At 33.8% G+C, this 18,564-nt stretch overlaps 2 protein-coding genes across 5 annotated transcripts in view; one reads left to right on the top strand and one right to left on the bottom strand.

Annotated features, from left to right (window-relative positions):
* Positions 1 to 727: 727 nt before the first annotated feature.
* The window catches only part of LOC111515402 (STAGA complex 65 subunit gamma), a 32,570-nt gene continuing 14,733 nt past the window's right edge, over positions 728 to 18,564 (bottom strand). For all 3 annotated transcript variants that reach the window (XM_074173011.1, XM_074173013.1, XM_074173012.1), the window contains 4 exons: positions 8,074 to 8,195; positions 6,914 to 7,095; positions 1,586 to 1,729; positions 728 to 1,132 (listed from right to left, as the gene is read on the bottom strand). In XM_074173011.1, the coding sequence (XP_074029112.1) occupies positions 1,009 to 1,132; positions 1,586 to 1,729; positions 6,914 to 7,095; positions 8,074 to 8,195 (572 nt within the window). In that variant the 3' untranslated portion in view covers positions 728 to 1,008. The remainder of the gene's footprint in view (positions 1,133 to 1,585; positions 1,730 to 6,913; positions 7,096 to 8,073; positions 8,196 to 18,564) is intronic.
* LOC141481461 (uncharacterized) lies at positions 16,181 to 17,324 on the top strand. Of its 2 annotated transcripts, XM_074173015.1 has the most exons (3): positions 16,181 to 16,318; positions 16,378 to 16,599; positions 16,658 to 17,324. In XM_074173015.1, the coding sequence occupies exons 1-3, from the start codon at positions 16,268 to 16,270 to the stop codon at positions 16,772 to 16,774; spliced, it is 390 nt and encodes a 129-aa protein (XP_074029116.1). In that variant the 5' UTR covers positions 16,181 to 16,267; the 3' UTR covers positions 16,775 to 17,324. The 2 variants fall into 2 exon arrangements, with proteins under 2 accessions (XP_074029116.1, XP_074029115.1); XM_074173014.1 differs by lacking the exon at positions 16,181 to 16,318 and having other exon boundaries at positions 16,486 to 16,599.

The following is an 18,564-nucleotide window of genomic DNA, read 5'->3' on the forward strand; positions in this document are numbered from 1 at the left end:
AATAATAAATTCAAAAGGCTTTTTCTAGAAATGGTTCACATAAGTAAACATAATAATAATTTAAACAAAAAATCAGAAATACAAAATTTAAGTCAAATTTACAATTATATTTTAACTTCTGATAAATTAAATTGAACAAATAATTTCAATATCATATTACTAATAATTTTTCGCTTACACTTACATTTAAATCTCACTGTATGTGTAAATATTATAATAATCACATTTTCTTTGGTGTTGTAACAAAATTTTCAACGTCAAATTTTGCATTTGACTTTTCGTTTTTATGTTTGGATTTATATGCCTTTTTTTATATTTTATACCAACTTTGGCGAGTCTTTTGTAACATATTACTGTATAATATTCGCATGATCTTTATTTTGTAGATATTCTTGATAAAGGAAAAAGATATATTTCCGAAAGCTTGAATAACAAAAAATAGTGTTTTCATAGCCCGCAGATTTCGACTGAAATACCCAACTCAAAAATAATTTATAGTTATATATATATATATATATATATATATATATATATATATATATATATATATATATATATATATATATATATATACTATTATTTTTTACATACACATTTTCACTTTTGTAGTTTTCCTGATGTTGATGATGAACTCCAGGTCATACCATTCCATCGAAACCAGCTAGAGGTACTATCAAGTGGTTAATTTACGTACAGATTTTGGAACATTTTCAAAAAAATCATGGAACATTTTTATGAAGAGTTTATTGCAGTCAAAAATTTCAATATTGTATTATTATTTTTACATTAAGTCTGAACTTCAGAATGAATCAAATTAATTTCCAACCTTTTATCACAGGTTATGGTCTTCAGCACATATTTCACAGATTTTTCTAATGTGAGAGAATTGTAATGACTCAAAATAATGATAAAAATATTGATGAATGGATATTTCTAGGATAATCTTCCAAATCACATAAATCATTTGTTTTCATCTCTATCCTTATTATAAGAATCGAAGTAAGACACTTATTTGAAACGTTTCTTTTTCGTGAATGGAGATAAATTGCAAACTTCAGATTCAGGTGGCATCGAAACACCAGGAGAAGCTGAACTTATATCTCCTTCTGTGGTATCTTCTAGAGTTTGTAAACTAGAACAAAAACAATTATTAGAAATGAAATAATGCTAATATGAATATAATTCTCCAAAAAAAAACGTTTGTCATTAAATTTTTTGTTTTCAAATTGTTATTTTTTATGCTATCTGAAAATAAACTCTAATTTGTTTCTTCTGGAAAGTACAAAGCTAAAAAAGGTTTTTCCTGAAAAGTATTGTCTGTTTCAATACTAATACAAAACTTATCAAGTTATAATTAGGTAGATACACCACCATGTGATGGTGTGACATTAAAAATTGCTCGTAAAATTTTTCCATTGCTGTTGTTTTACCATCAAGGTTAAAAAACAACAGCTGCATTCTCAAATACATAGGTCACTCTAGCAGAGGGTCATATACACATTATACACCCACTCAAATCGACAATTTCCAATGCTTTAAAAATGGGGTTTTCAGTTAGAAGCAATTCGTTTTTTTTTGTACTCACTTCTCTTCGGCTTCCAAGCTATTCAAAAGTTGTAATCCAGTTTCCAAAACTGAAGGTGTTTCCCCATCAAATGCTGCAAAGTGGACTTCTGGATTATCCAGTTCAATAAGATCTTCATCCTCTTCCACTTTCACTCTAACAACACTGAAAAAAGTTATTCCAAAATAGAAATACAGTTCTAGTAACTTAAATTCAATTTTACAAATATCACTGTCTCAAATTCATAATTATCACTTCTGACCCTTCCATATGGTACCAAATATCTCCGAGATATCTTTTTCAAATCTTTAACACATTTGAATGTCTTATAACGAATAAAGGATACCTTAAAAACATATGTTTTAGATATCTTTGAGATATCCAGTAAAAGTCATCTCAAGTATATTTAGTTTGTGCCATATATTTTCAGTCTGCTATATTAACCAATGTATAGGTAACATAGGTATAAACATTTTTTCAATTTTCTTCCAAATATAAATATACACTTGTATTCTTATTTATAAATACAGCATCATCATGGCCGATGATGCGTCTGCGGCACTTTACTCGTTTAAGTGGTGTCTTGTGTTGGTTGTCTTATTTTGTTAGATAGTTATTCTGTACTATTGTTTAGTTTCTCTTAGCAACTAATAAAAATCTTCGAGTTATTATTTTTTTTTTTCAAATATAAAAAACAAAAATAGTTATGATGCACTGTTTGGAACCTTTGGTGCAGTAATGAATATTACTGGAGTTTTTTCCCAACACCAAATCGTGTTTAGAGGTGTCGAGGTGTTAAAAATAACGATTTGGTGTTGGGAAAAACTCCAGTAATATTCAACAAAAATAGTGTTTGAAATTCACTTTATTAGACATCTCAAGTGTGTTTACACTTGAGATGATCTTTGAGCTGATAAAACGAATTCAAAAATCAATTTCATAGGAAGAAAAACAACAAATTAAACCAAAAAAACTTTCGATTGTGTTATAGAGTTTATGTTTACACAGATAGCATGGCTCTTCATTTATTGAAGGACGTTATCTCTTCAAAATGAAACAACAAGATTTCTGTAGGCCTGTATCCATCAGAAATAATATTTTGACAATTTATGCGATTTTCATGGTAAAAACGGCTTGTTTGATAAACAAGCATAGAGAATAATTTTCTTTAGTATACTCTAACTATTCCACTGATCAGACTGCCTATACCAAACTCGACAATTACTAAAAGCTCAATAATCTACAATGGCCTAAAAATATTCAACCACCTGCCAAACGACGTTAAATTTATAGAAAGTCCCTCATAATTAAAAAAAGAAATCAAAGTTTTACTCTCTGATAGCCTCTATGATAGTTTGGATAAATTTCAAGATGATAATTTCTACTTACACTTTTTCTGAAATACATCGTAACCCAAGTTGATGTTAGTGTCAAATTAAATTACAAGTTCCATCTAACATTTGCAATAACTTATCCTATTTTTATGTTTTGTGTAATTTTTCTCCTGATTTTATATTCTTCACCACATTTTACACATGCGGACATTTTCTTTGTGATAAACATCTGTTTTTAGCATATTGTCGTATGTATATGTGTGTGTGTGTGTGTATGTACATATAGAGTGGTCCAACGAAAAGTATGCACCTTGCTTTTCTCCTCTTTGTTTTTCTTCATAATACCTACATGTTTGAGTGAAATACAACAAATTAGGTATCATTAGAAAGAGAATTTTGTGCCCTTTCAAATGATATATCACTCGACCCCACTTTCCATTTAAAATTTTAGGGTTGTTACTCACCCTCGCTAGGAGGTTGAAGGCACAGGTAGAAAAATACATCTAAAATGTGTCCCCTTCAAAAGCAAAATTGGCCTGTCCGAGCATTTTTGCGTTGAGTTACAAAAAAAGGAGAAAAGCAAGGTGCATACTTTTCGTTGGACCACTCTATATAAATATTTGTATAGATTTTAAATAATATAGACTCATTTTTGTACACATGCTTGTACACATTTTTATCTTATTCACACAGGCTTCCTCAATAAGATTAATTCTTCTAACAATAAAGCTTGTTTATTATTAATATTACCTGTTTCTAATCTAATTTGAAGGTACCTATTATAGATAGGTTCTAATAGATTCTAATGAAAGTTACATAAATTAAAATGCATTTGAAAAAATTACTTGAAGATTCGTTTGGAATATAGAGTAATTCGAGAAGAGATGGGCAAAGTTTTGAAAAACGAATGATGTCACCGTTAGTATGCAGACTATTTGCTAACCTCTGTAGAAATATGTTAGTATAGAGATTATAACACACAATGTAGTGCATACGTCGAAATTGATTTATTTGGGATCTATTAGGAAAAATTCTCACCCTTGTCTTTGTCCATCTCTCCTCGCCTTGCGAGGAGAGTCGGGCACCAACAAATTCACCGGTAAGGAGAGATGGGCATAGCTTTAAGTTACACTAAGCGACAATTTTTTGTGACTTTTTCGCTGGAAATCACAATTTCCACCTAATTCAATTGAATTAATTGTATCCCTCTAGTTTTCCAATAGGCAAAATATCGAAAGACAATGTATTATCAGGTATAGGTATAATGAAAGAGAATTAACCAAAGAACAATTCAAAATGAGGCCTAAATGTGCTAGGCTGTTTTATTAAAAGAAACAAGTTATCCAAGAACATTAGAAAATTCAGATAAATCGTTACTAAAACCTATCATGTTCTGATATCTTGCTGAGCTTGCCTCGATCGGTTTTGACAGCACTATGACAACGTCCTCTTCATCTGCATAATTCGTCTCGTCGGTTTCCTTAAATTTCATTAACTTCTCTACTTTTTTATAAAATTTGACTTCCAAGCCTTCTGAACTTCTGCAAATTATTTTGGCAACGAACAAACAGTAGGCCATTTTTCCAGAAACTCTCAGTACACAAACGTGCCCTCTTGCAACTCTTTTGGCTCATCTTCTTTAACTTCCTCAACTTCTTCGTCCCATTATCGTCGTACTGATAAGAAAGTTTTCTTCTCCTTTTTTTCTCTTTATTTCCTTTCTCCATCGCTTGCTTTTCCTTAATTTCTCTCTTCAAAGCTATATCCCTCTCTTTTTCTTCAACTTCCTTTTGTTTAATTTCTTTGTTGAAATCTCTCTTTCTTTTCCTTTCTCCAACTTCCTTTTGTCTCATTTCTTTCTTTAGAGCCTTATCTTTCAGCTCGTTTATGCTTTGGTCAGAGTTAAAAATTTTAGCCAGCTGTTTGACACAAACTCTTAGTTTTTCGGCTTGACCTGTCATTACTGATGGTATTGGAGAAATATCCATGAGCAATTTTGCTGGTGTGAGCTGCACGGATACACTTTGGGATCCTGAAATATGCAAATTTGACTTGGAGTCAATTCCACTGGAGGTCACTGATATAGCACGACTTTGAATGCCCAAATTAGTCATATTGGACTCAGAATCAACAGTTCTTGATATGTCTTCATTTGTGCCATCATCACCCAGAAATGCATAATCAGGGATGGCGTCACGGTTTAAAGGGTGTATTCTCGTCGCTTTAAATCCGTTGGCACCGGTTTCAACAGTAGCAGCCTTATTCCACGCTTGCCCCAACAACTGCCTAGACACGGCTCTGTTAATTTTCCGTGCGGGGTTGTTGCGCATAAAAGTGTTGCACACACAGTTCCATTGACTTTTCAGAGATTTGAAGAAACTTCTGTCCAAGGGCTGAAGGAAGTGTGTGGTGTGACTTGGGAATCCCAGCAATATAATATCATTTTCTTCTGCAAATTCAAGCATCAGTATGGGTTTTGTGACCATCTAGAATTAGGAGCACTTTTCCTACAGGTTTTCGTGGAATGAAGTGGGAAGCAAGCCATTCCTTGAAGATTTCTGAGTTAACGTAGGCCGACTTTGCACTCATTGCATAATCGGACCCTGGGGGCATACCGTCCCCCCACTCCTCCTTGCGATTCTTCCCCTTGAAAATGCAAAATGGCGGAAGAAAAGTTCCTTCTGCGTTACAACTGGTTACAACTGTGATAGTTTCACCCCTTTCTCCGGATGTGAGTGATGGCACGTTTTTTGCACCCTTCGCCGCCACTACTTTTCCTGGCTTGTTATTCAAAGACAATCCAGTCTCGTCCATGTTGTAGATGTTAGAAGGCTGGCCCAGTAAATCGAACTTCTCCATGGTGGAGTAAAGCAAATCAAAGTAGTCACTCACATCTTTTTTGTTGAGACCTGTTGCTCGGGCCTTTGAAACGCCCTCTGCCTGCCTTATTCTTAAGCTTGGGTTTCTGCGCATAAACAAATTAAACCAGGGAAAACCTGCAAGACCAGTATCCTCACTGAAGGAATTTTTAATTTGAAGTGCCTGCGTAATCCTAAAGGCCATTTCACGCACAGCCCTTCGGTCTGGTGCGAACCCTCTTGCTTGTAATTTTTTGATATGGTTGACAATTTTCGCTTCCACTTCTGCGCCAAGTTGACTTGGCGGCCCTAATGAACCTTTTGATTTTATTCCACTTTTGAGTCTGTTGGCAATGGCCTCCTGCAGAGATTCCTCGGTCCAGGAAGCCCGTGTGTTTCCCTTCCGTTGGCATCTAAAAGAAAAATATCAGAATATAATCTAACTCAGTTATCGAGGATAGATGGGCACCTGCCCAACTATCCTCGTGTCTTTGATGCCCATCTCTCCTTTTTGTTGAGGAGAGATGGGCACCTCGGCCATATTGTTTACATGTTCGTTAAGAGACTCCAGGGCATTTAACATTATTATCCAGCCCCATCCTAGTTATGCCAAAGCATAATTATTCAAAAAACAGTAAAAACGAAAAAGTAACACATCTTTAAAAATATGAGCGAAAAATTTTGAGACCTTACCTTGACAGTGTTTTGTAAATAATATAAAAATATAGACACAACGACTTATATAACGACTCTACAACAAAGGTCGCGCCTGCTCCTCCAACTAGCAGCGGACGAAATGTTAATAGTTCCTTAAATAACCGCTAGAGAATATTGTGCCCATCTCTCCTCGAATTACCCTATCAGTCACATCTTCAAGATGATTTCGAAATGCATGCATGCATTTGAAAGATATCTTGAAGATACCATTATTTATAACAACAATTATCTTTGAAACGTCTTTAAGATACCCTTTCAGGAATAGCAGACATCCTTAAGATGCCTGTTACATCTTGAATCACAAATCTTCAAGGCATCTTCATACTATATGTGCAGACACTGGTTTATACAATGCTTGATAATATCAATTTTAGAGATATCTAAATATAAAATTCAAAATGCCAATGTCATCTCCCTTCGCTTGACTTTGTTTTACGTACTTGGTGAGTTTATCCGAATTTGATGGACTTTTAGGAACTAATAGAGCTGCATAATTATCATTCAGTTCCTTGCATCTCTTTTTGAGGACATTTACATATTTCACCACCCGATTCTGATAATAATCATTAAGTCCTTTAACACCTCCCATTCCTATTTCTGTAAGAACTTTCTCAATAACATTCTGAAATTGAAACATAAATAATATAATTTCATGGCCATTTTCTCAGGATTATTGAACGTTTTGGGTGTTTATCAAGGTCTCACTAACATAAGTGATTGGCATCCATCAGGGATATAAAGGCTTATAAATTAGTCAATCTTGGTACAATCTTGGCCAATCAATCATGTCCCTGAAACATTGGGAAACACTCACAAGGACAAAGACAATAAAATAAAGCATAAGCTACAAAGCCTCAATCAATCAAATAATATAATATATAATTGAATCAACATGTTCATACTGAAATTATATTTGATAATACTGATTGCAAAAGCAGAGAGAAATTTGGATGAGCATAAAAAAAATTATAATGTTAAAATATTCAACATCACACCAAATATAGTTATTATGTGTCATATGCGGGGGTAGTTTTTCCGCCTCCTATTGCCTATTGCCCCTCAAGAATCTGGATGATGTAACTCCACTTTCCTTCAATGGTGAGATTAGTCCATTTTCAGAGGAAGTGAAATATCTAGCTATGAAAAACTCTGGAACGCTCACATTTATACAGCCTTCGAAATGTTACCAAACCTTCGTTGTGTAACAATCCTTCTTACAGGTCACACGTCATTTTCAATCATTATATGGAGAGTCTTGGACTGTCAAGAGACAATGCGTGCCATCTCTGGAAGATGATGAAACAACATTACACCTATACTTTGTGCCTGAATTAGATTTTCAGTATTTAGCTAAGTTTCACCTTCGCCATCTGACCTGAAAGATCACTCACCAAATAAACTAAGTAAGAAACTGACCTTTTCTGGTCGAGTTTGAGTAGTACTAACTTTGGACCCAACTACCCTTCAAGCAGCTCTCTCCCTCCCCCCACCCCGATTCTCTCTGTCCCACCCGCTCTCCCTCCCTCCCACCCTCCCTGTTTCTCTCTCACTCTCTCCCTCCCCCCTCCCTATCCTGAGGCTTCAATTAATATATACTAACAGGAAAACCAGAAGTGTGTTCTCGATCTTCATCTTCAACTGCATCTACAATTTTGTGACAAATCTTCTGCAAGAAAGTCTCCAGTACATCACTCAACACATCTAAAACACTCTGATGACTAGCTGAAACAAATAATAAATCAACGTTTTAATTCTTTCTAAATTTCACAGAGAAATGTATGTAAATAGAGTATCTGATTTTTATGTGTTGCACAAGCAATTTTTTATATAATTAGGGTATGAAAAATCTTATTTAATTTGGAATAGAATAATTCGTTACCGAGGTTAGTACAAAAAGTACTACAGAATATATAACTTATTGGACCAGTCAGAAAACAATATAGATTTAGAATTTATCCTATAATAAACGTATAAAAAAAGTCGATACGTAAAAAGTATATAAGATACATAAAAAAATTTCCTAACCACAACATATTTGGTCACTTTTCTAAAACCTCTTCCAAAAAATAAAATGCCCTAGATTCTAAATATTTATACAGGGAGTATACTCTGCTCCTGAACAACTCTATAAATCGATTGTATGTATGATGTACTGTACCTGTGTAGAAGACTATTTTTAAGAATGTAATTCTTTGGTGTTTTTATAGTCAAAGTAATTTAAAATATGTATAGACAATGCAGTGTTGCAATGCCTATCTTTGAGAAAATTTATTCAAAGCATGTATCAGGTCTGACCCCCACGATGCCTCTCATGATTTTTTTTTGTATTATGATTGTATTATGAATATCTGATTCTTAGAATGCCAGTTTCAGGGTTTCGACTGATACAATGTTTTTAGTAATTCTACTTAATTCAACCCTTGTTTAGTTTATATGATTTTTCCTTGTGATTTTATTATCCAATATTCCCAAAACATGAGTAACAAGAAACTTTTTAATGCTCCTATGATTCGCTCTTATTAATGAACTACAGTTTCTGCTCACATTTTTTTTCTTAGAAACTGCATAAAATAATTTCTAAATTTACCAGTAGCCCATTATTAGTACGCCAATTATAGAATTCATTCAATTCAGTATTGGTTCTTATACTGTTTATCTGGGGTTAGAAAGTTGGTTTTGTCAGCATACACAATTATATTTCGTGCACTTGGACATGAATTGATCATATCATACATAGAAATAATGAAGAGTACTGGGGACATTGTAGAACCCTGTGGGACACCTATATCGATAATTTTTTCTTTTGATTTTTTATTTAATACTATTATCTATTTCCTATCTTTTAGATAGGAAATGCAATTCAATAATTCGCAATACCTCATACCCCTATTGAATATAATTTTTTCATCAAAGTATTCTGATTCATGTATTGTTTGTTATTATAATTATAAATGTTTTCAGAGAGTTCTGCTGTTGATGTTGATCTGTTTTTCCTAAATCCATGTTGATAGTAAATAAAAATCGGGTGATAACAGTTATCACCCGAAGACGATTGTGGATACTAACAATCGAAACGTCGTGACGTAACTTGGTTTGGAATCTTTTATTTTACATTTTTTTGTTAATATTTTTTAATTTTCAGCTTTTATTAATATTTAAATTTTTTTGGTTGTTGCTTGTATGTTTATTTCTTTGTAATTTCAGTCTTTTGTTTTGATAAAATTGTTATTTTCGGTTAATCTTTTTAATTTTTTTTTAGGGATTTCAAATCAATTTATATTATATTACACAATGGAAATCCGAACCGATGAAATACAAATAAATGTACAATAATAAGATCGCTCGAATCCACGAATTAAGCATAAAAATGGACATTAATATTTGCCTTGATAACTGATATATACAAGTCATATCTAAATATAATTCTGAATAGAATTGAACGAGTTGTATTTTCAAATGGTTTTCAAATGCTCATGAATCCTAGTAAAATAAATCAATTATGCATTCATGCCACCCACCAAAAAATATGAAATTCAACGTTACTGGTATATTAGCCATATTGTCATCCAGTCAGCCAGCCCCCTTTATAGTGTATGCGAAAATGTGCTATGTCTAATGTCAATGGTTTCCACAAACTTCGTATTTTTTTTTAAATAATTTCAAAATGAATATTTAGCCTAGTTTTGTTAAAGCCGACTCCCGACAACTTACCAAGAGTCGATTTTGAAATGATCGATGAATTTTACTTGAAAATTTTGCAATACTTTGGTACCGAAATGAAGAATGAAAAATTGAAACGGTAGGTGGTACATTTAGTAGGTCTCTTTTATTTATATGACATTCATTTCAGACTTTGTCTTTTATCGAAGGATGGAAAGTTTTGATTTAATTTTTATTTTATCTCGGCCAAGGAGCAGTATGGTGACTGAAAAGAGAAGCAAAAATATGTACAGTGAAATGTAGAATTACTCCAGAACATATCAATCCAAAAATAACCTGAAAAAATATTTTTCGGAATGTAAACTAATGACACGGAATATGCAACAAAATAGGTACCCGCCGAGACCTACCTTTTACAAAAAAAACGTTCTGTAATTATATAATTGTAACAGTTGTATTCACACAGAGTTGACAACAATAACAACAAAAATAGCGTCTGTCAAATTGGATCGTCAGATCTATGATTGGATATTAAAAACCAATACACTTGGCAAATCCGCTCTACACACGATCAATTTTATTGGTCAACAGACACGCGGCCAATTTAAATTCTTGCTTTTCGAATTATTCTTTTTTTCTGCGAATATAAAGAGATTTTGGGACCGATTAGGCTTGATAAGTATAATATGTCCCTAACTCGATCAGTCTATAAGCAAACCAGTATCATTTTCCATAGCATGAAACAAGCCCATTCTAGCCAAAATTCTTGGTATCCATTTTTTAATTTTATTTTTATTTCCTCGTTCGTTATCAGTTCTATGAGTTCTTCCAGTTGGGGTGATCCCGCTGTGTTGACATTTGAAAAAGGGCCCAACATCCAGTCCAGTATTTCCAATTTTAAAAGGTCCTAGAATCATTCTGCGAAATTACTGTGGACGTTCTCCAAATGTTGGCAGTAAACAAGCAAGTCGTCATTGTTGAAGGATACTGCTGACAAATTAGGGAAATTGTGAAACTCACGTCTGCCGATATTATTGAAGTTGGAGATTGACATCATTAAATAATTTATACAGGTCTGTCAAGTACGCAATATCATTCTTTGAGGTGATGAGGTTGTCGTGCAATTCTTTGTCTTTGTTTTTCAAGAACTCTATTACAGAGTCAAATAGATTGTAATATCGAGTCAGACAGTTACCTCTTGATAACCAACGCACTTCTGTGTGAAATAGCAATCGGTTAAAATCTTCATCATTAGCAACACAAAGCTGATTAAATAATCTGTCATTTCAAGAGCTGTTTCGGATTTTATTGACTGCTTTGATAATAAATTGCAGTGATTGAAAGAGGCGCTCACTCAAATTTTTCACAACCAAATGTTGCCCATGAATGACGCAATGTACAGCGAGCACATCTCGAATTTTATTTTTTAAGTACGCTATGAAGGCGTTGTGACGGCCTGTCATAGCCGGAGCGCCATCCATAGCAGCTGATTTAATATTCTTCAGTGGAATTTCTTTCTCATCATAAAATTTTTTCAGGCCATCATATATAGTTTCTCCTTTTTTATCCGTCTCTAAATTTCTGGCAAATAGTAGTTCTTGATATATTTTCTAATTTTCAATAAACCTCACATATGACAACAACAATGCTTCATTTGTTGGTAAAGTGGACTCATCTAACTGAATTGAGAATTTAGAAGTCTTCAGATGATTGCACAACGACTCTTCAATGTTTTCAGCCATCTCATCAATTCGTCTTTGCACGGAACTATTGCTCAAACGAATTTTTCGGATAATATCTGCCGCTGGTTTATGGAGCACAGTAGTTATTACTTCTTTTATTGCCGGTAAAATTAAATCTTCTCCAATAGTGTGAGGTTTACCTGTTGGAGCAATTAGCAAGGAGATATTGTAGGAATCTCGGAATCCGTCAGTGTCGCCGCTGAAAAAAGTTTTGTCACAGTTAGCTGAGCTGAGAGTTTCTTTTCCAGATCTTGAAAATATGTCACACTTTTGTCTTTTTTATCTGAATGCATTTTATTTAAATGATCTTGTAGCCTTGCGGTTCGCTTCATTCGAAAATATTTTTGACAAAGAAGGCACACAGGCGAATTGTGGGATTTTCAATGAATCCATATTTTATATATTACGCACTATACTGCCGTTTCTTCTTTTTTTCTTCCGATATAATTTTGTCTTCAAAAATGCCAAAGTAAAGAATCGAGTATTAAAAACTTGTTAATGACACCACTCACAGTATTCACCACCACACGCACAGCACATTACCTAGCTAGTCGCTAACTAAATTCACTTTTTTTCGTAATATCGCCTAATGACATTACTGGCTGGATGGCGCACGCGCCATCTATTGTACAGTTTGACAACTATCGGAAAGGAAATCCTTACTGTCTAGTCCCCTAGATGGCGTTACACGAGAAAACGCGCGTTAAGCGTAAAGAAGCGGTAAAGTTTGTGTTAAAAGCAAAAAAATATCGCCCCCTAAACCGCTTCAACGCCCTCCATTCTTCTCTGTGCCCTTTACTGCCCCCCTATAGGCCTCTAGCACCCAAAAGGGGGCGTTATCGCCCACTTTGAGAAAGACTAGTCTAATGGAAAGAAACCACGATATAAAAATAGTGTGTTATGCAGACGACACCAATTTACTCATTTTTGAAAGAAACATAGACATGCTACTGAGTAAAACTGAGAGGATTTATGAAGATATCATTCGGTGGTCTGAAAAGAATTGTCTGTTACTGAATCACAACAAAACAGTCACAGTATTTTTTGGGCGCTCCAAACAAATATCACCTGTGTTATTGAAAAATACAGAAAAATTAATAACTTGTAGTGATGAGGTGAAACTTTTGGGAGGAACCAGAACATAGAACTACTGTCTAATAAGCTGAGAGAACCAGTTGTCGTCATTGCTTTATAACTCTTGGTGTATTAACAGTTTACTGTTTACTGCTATAACACCCTTCACCCTCTTGCAGCCTGATTTTCATCGCACATCTCTGTACCAAAGAAAGTTTTATTGTATTGGTTGTAAGCTCTATAATATTCTTGATGATCACATAAAATCATCCCCTAATGTTCATATTTTTAAATCAAGGCTGAAAAAGATCCTACTTCGTATAGTATTTCCAATACCAATTGGAACAGCACAGAGAAGGGATACCCGCCTCGATATAGCCGTCGGCATATTATTTTTCAGTGGTAGTTTTTCAGTTACTTTTTATTATACTACAATATAATACTAATACAATACAACGATAAAAATAAAATAAAAACAACAATAAAAATTAATTGGCGCTCCGGGACGACTTCATATACTTATTCTTACAATCATAGCAATTGATCACCCATGAAAAAGTTATCTCAACTGAATTTTTCCATTATGGGAAATTATGAAAAACTTTGAAATTTAAGGTAGTTGATTTCCGAGTCGAAAACTCTAAAATACAATGAAAACACAAATAATCACACCGATTTCTCGTCAAACATATATTTACAAAATAATAAAGGCCAACAAAATTGCTAGAAAAATCAAAATTCTTCTTCGCTATATTCGGATTAGGTGGAATCATCATCTAAAGGCCAACAAAATTGCTAGAAATAACGAATAACGATCGGATTTATGGAACATTGTACATAATATTTGTTCTCTTCTTTTATAACGTGGGCCACACAGTTCTTCCACACATCACTATTACCTACTTCATTCACCACTCGCCTTATATTGTCAAGCACTACAGCATTCAAAGTCGGTGACTGATTACATTTCCGCAAGCTTTCTTTCATTGTGGCCCAAACCATTTCAATTGGATTAAACACACAATAGTATGGAGGCAAACGTAAGAGAATATGACCACATGTTTCAGACATCGAATCAATAATATAGGTACTCTTTTTTGAAATTACGTTGTTTTATGGTCGCCAATAATACCTTTTTCTTTGGAATCTTTTCGGGTATTTCCATGTCATGATTTCGCATGAAATCAACAATATCTGCTTTTTTTGTGTTATTGTTTGGTATTGTAGTCAATAACCGAGTATGATACGAAGCGTTATCCATAACAATAACCGAGTTTGGATGAATATCACTCACTCACTGAACCAGGTTTCGCATAAAGTCGCAGTCATATCTTCGTGGTAATCAGCAGACGAATCTTTTATATTTTTGGCCGACAGAAGCAAAGCGTTAGGTACGAAAGCACTTTTATTCCCGGCATGCAAAATTATAACACGTTTTTCCCTTGAAGAAGGTGTGTTCAAAGCACAATACTTGGTTTCGTCTACCCAGCCATATTTGACAACATCATGGGTGTCAAACCAAGTTTCGTCGATGTAGATTATATGTCTACTGGATTCTCAGTAGCTTTTCATTCGCCTCAAATATTGTTGTCAGAGTTGATCAACGCGTGTCGATTCCATCATGACCATCCAATTGTTCAATTTTTTATATTTGAAACCACAAGACAATAAGACACCTTGTAGAGTTTCTGAAGATTTGTAATTGTAATCGGGATAGTCAAGTAATTTATACCAAATCATTTCCAAGGTTGGTAGGTACTTCATTTTTTTTAGTATATACGATAAATTGTTCGCCGAATCACATCTTTTGTAGCACCATCAACGTTTGCGAATTTTTTATTCCTTTGTTTATATTTTGATTATTATATTCAAAGGTATTCAACTCTGGCGAGGATCTATTTGCGAAATGAATTATTTGAGTTTTGTCAATATTAAGTAGTAAGTCATTTGCTGTGAGGAAATTGTTTAATACATCTAGCACATTTGTTATCTTTGCCATGACCAACTGAGAGTTCTTTTCTTTTACGATGACCGATATATCATCAGCATATAATACAATATCTTCATTAACTACATTTGGTATTTCATTTATGTACAATATATATTATAATGGACCTAGGATGGATCCCTGTGGAACACCTTTTTTTATCACAATTGATTCTGATTTAATTATCCCCGAGATGTCATTTTCAATCAAATGTTGGGTTCTGTTTGTCAAATAGAATTTGATTAAGTCCAAAGATGTGCTTTTGATTCCATATTTATCAAGTTTGTTGCATAAAATTTCATGGCTGACACTGTCAAATGCTTTTGACAGGTCAATACACGAAGTTACAGTACAATCATCTTTGTTCAAATGGTGTAAAATTTTTTCTGTGGCTTGATATATTGCTTGTACGGTTGATTTACCTTTACGGAATCCATTTTGTTCTTTTGCTAACAACACATTATCATCTAAAAACTTGAGTAAACGTTTATTCATGAACTTTTCAAAAATTTTACTGGGATTTGGCAATAATGATATGGGTCTGTAGTTACTTTCTTCATCTCTGTTTCCTTTTTTAAATATAGCTTTAATAGATGCCACTTTCAGTACTTGTGGGAATATTGCTTGTGAGAAACATAAATTTATAATATAAGTCAAAGGATAGGCTATGATCTCTACTGTTTCTTTCAATAGACACATAGGAATCTGATCTTCACCGACAGATTTTTTATTTTTTAGTTGTCTAATACATTCTATTATTTCAAGCGGAGTGGTAGGTTCAAAGAAAAAAGCATCTTCACATTCTTCTATTTTTGTATAATCTGGGCTATCTGGTTTATTTAGGTCTGGGCAAGCTTCACTAAAAGTTATTTATGTATCAAGGGAATTAGGAGGGCCTTAATTACCGATGGCAAAGTTTGCGTCCCGAGGGCCTCTGGCCCGAGGGACAGCAATTGCCTGAGGTTATTAAGGCTCATTAATTCCCGTGGTACATAGATAATTTTATTTCTGACCGATTTCAATAAAATTTTGTTCATTTTTGAAACGGAAAAATGTACCAATTCATTACCTTCCCGGTATATTTGAATCAGGTACCGTTGATTATAGTAGAGTTTTCTTGTTGCTAGGTTGTTGCTATGTTACTTGTTTATAATCAGAACTTTGTTATCAAGCTGTGTTTGCGGTGAAAACGTGTTTTCTACCCCAAATATAATGGAGGATATTTTGAAAAAAGCTGAACAAGCAAGAGAATCATTAATTCCATCGAAAAGTGAAGCCGTATACCAAAAAGATACAAGATATATCTGGACTGGCTGACACGGAAAAATGTTATGCCAAAAGATGTCACTGAAACTGTATTTCTGGCATATTTTCAAGAACTGGTAAGGAATTTTCTATGTTTTTCGGTAGATTTGGTAGTAATTGTGTTTATTCGTTTCAGTCAGAAACGTATAGTCCGAATTCTTTATGGACTAAATGGTCAATGCTAAAATCGATGGTGACTATACATGAGAAACGAGATATCACCAAGTTCAATGAACTACAGGCTTTTTTGAAACGGAAGAGTAAGAGTTATAAGCCGAAAAAGTCTGCTGTTTTATCTCCTAAAGATGTTATCAGATTCCTAAAGGACGCTTCTAATGATATTCATTTATTGCATAAGGTAATTTTTTTCTTATTTTCCTTTTTGTGTGTATTTATTTCCTTTTTTTTTGTTATAGGTTGTTTTTGATTATGGGTTACTTTGGAGGATGCAGAAGTCAGGAACTTTTGAATATGAAGATATCGGATATAGAGGACCGGGATTCCGTTATGGTAGTGAACGTACCGGAAAGTAAAACTGGTGTATCGAAGAAATTTACAGTTGTGGATGAAAAAGAGTTCTCCGCTTTGCCTTTATTAAGACTTTATATGTCTTTGCGTCCTAAAGGTATTGAACGATTTTTTTTGAGCTTCCGACAAAATAAATGTACATCTCAGCCAATTGGAAAAAACATGTTTGGGAAAATCCCCAGCAAAATCGCAATGTATTTAGGATTGCCAAACTCATCTTCCTATACGGGACATTGCCTTCGTCGCACTTCTGCTACTGCTCTAGCCAATGCAGGAGCAACTATGACTAACTTAAAAAGACACGGAGGTTGGAAAAGTTCCACGGTGGCGGAGGGGTATTTGGAGGATAGCATCGAATTGAGAAATAAAACGGCGCGTATGTTGTCTACTTTGTCATCAGAAGAGGCAGGTACCTCGACTGTAGTGAACAGAAGCTCCAGCCATACAAAATAAGAAATTGTTTCCAGTGGCGGAAGTGATTTTCAGGGAACATTTCAAAATTGTACATTTATTATTTGTAATGACGTGAATAAATAAAATATGGTTCAGTTTTCATTTCTATTTATTTTTACTTGTGAAAGGTAGAGGGAATTATAAAATCTATAATGTCCCAAGGGAGTTATGACCCTCTTTATTGATAGCGTAACTATGACGATATAAGCTTATAATATCCCGGTCAGAAATAAAGTATTTTATTTCTGACCGGGATATTTTAAAGTATTTTTTTTTGCCCTCGGGACGCAAACTTTGCCATCGGTAATTAAGGCCCTCCTAATTCCCTTGATACATAAATAACTATATTGATTTGATTTACTATGGTTTGTGAATCTTTACATTTTTTTGCAAAACTTTCTAGGATATTGTTTTTGTGGTAGTTGGGTTTTGTTATTTTTTTGATTAATGACCATGTAGCTTTGGTTTTATTTTCGGCTTTCGTTATATATTCAGTGTTAGACATTTTTTTAGCAGCTGCAATAACTTTACAGAGAACGGCACAATACTTTTTGAAATACTGAGTACTTATCAGCCCTAGTGTCTTCTTTTTGTATAATGAGCGTTTTCTCAAGCAAGACTTTTTTATACCCCTTGTTATCCATGAATTGGGCCTAGTTTTATTCAACTTTTTTTCCACAAAGATCAGGTTCATTATTCTAGTGAAAATATTCGAAAAACAGTTGTATGCTATATTTACATCTGTACTCTGTGTTACACTTTCCCAATTAACCTCAGCGAGATCCTGTTTAAACTGAATAATTTTATTTTTTGAGAATATTCTTTTTTTTATCCATTTTATTTCATTTGCTTTAATTTTTTGTGTGAAAAGGGTTATCATTTGTCCATAGTGATCAGATAATGCAGTATTTAAGACCATGCTTTTTTCATAGTCATCAAAATTTACAAAAATGTTATCTAATAGAGTAGATGAAATATTTGTTACTCTGGTTGGTTCAAAAATAGTTTGTGTTATGTTTTGAGTAAGGAGTAAGTCTAAAAATACCTTAGTTTGTACGTTAACTTCAAGCAAGTTGATATTAAAGTCTCCACATAGTATAACCTTAAATGTAGTGAATTTTTCTAACTAAATCAATTATTTCTTCCATGTTCTCAATGAAAATATCGAATGATCCTAAGCCAGTTCTGTAAACACATACAATTACAATTTTCATTTTCCTATTTACTACACTTCTACATTCCAAATGACCTTCAATACTTTTTCTGACAACACTCTCTACGCTCTCCACATCCATATTGTTTGTTGTGTAGATACTGACTGACATGACACATCATTTTCCGG

Source organism: Leptinotarsa decemlineata, unplaced genomic scaffold (assembly GCF_025532065.1).
Source record: "Leptinotarsa decemlineata unplaced genomic scaffold, Ldec_3_MD MMD2_tig00000199_RagTag_RagTag, whole genome shotgun sequence".
In the NCBI taxonomy this organism is placed as follows: Eukaryota; Metazoa; Arthropoda; class Insecta; order Coleoptera; family Chrysomelidae; genus Leptinotarsa; species Leptinotarsa decemlineata.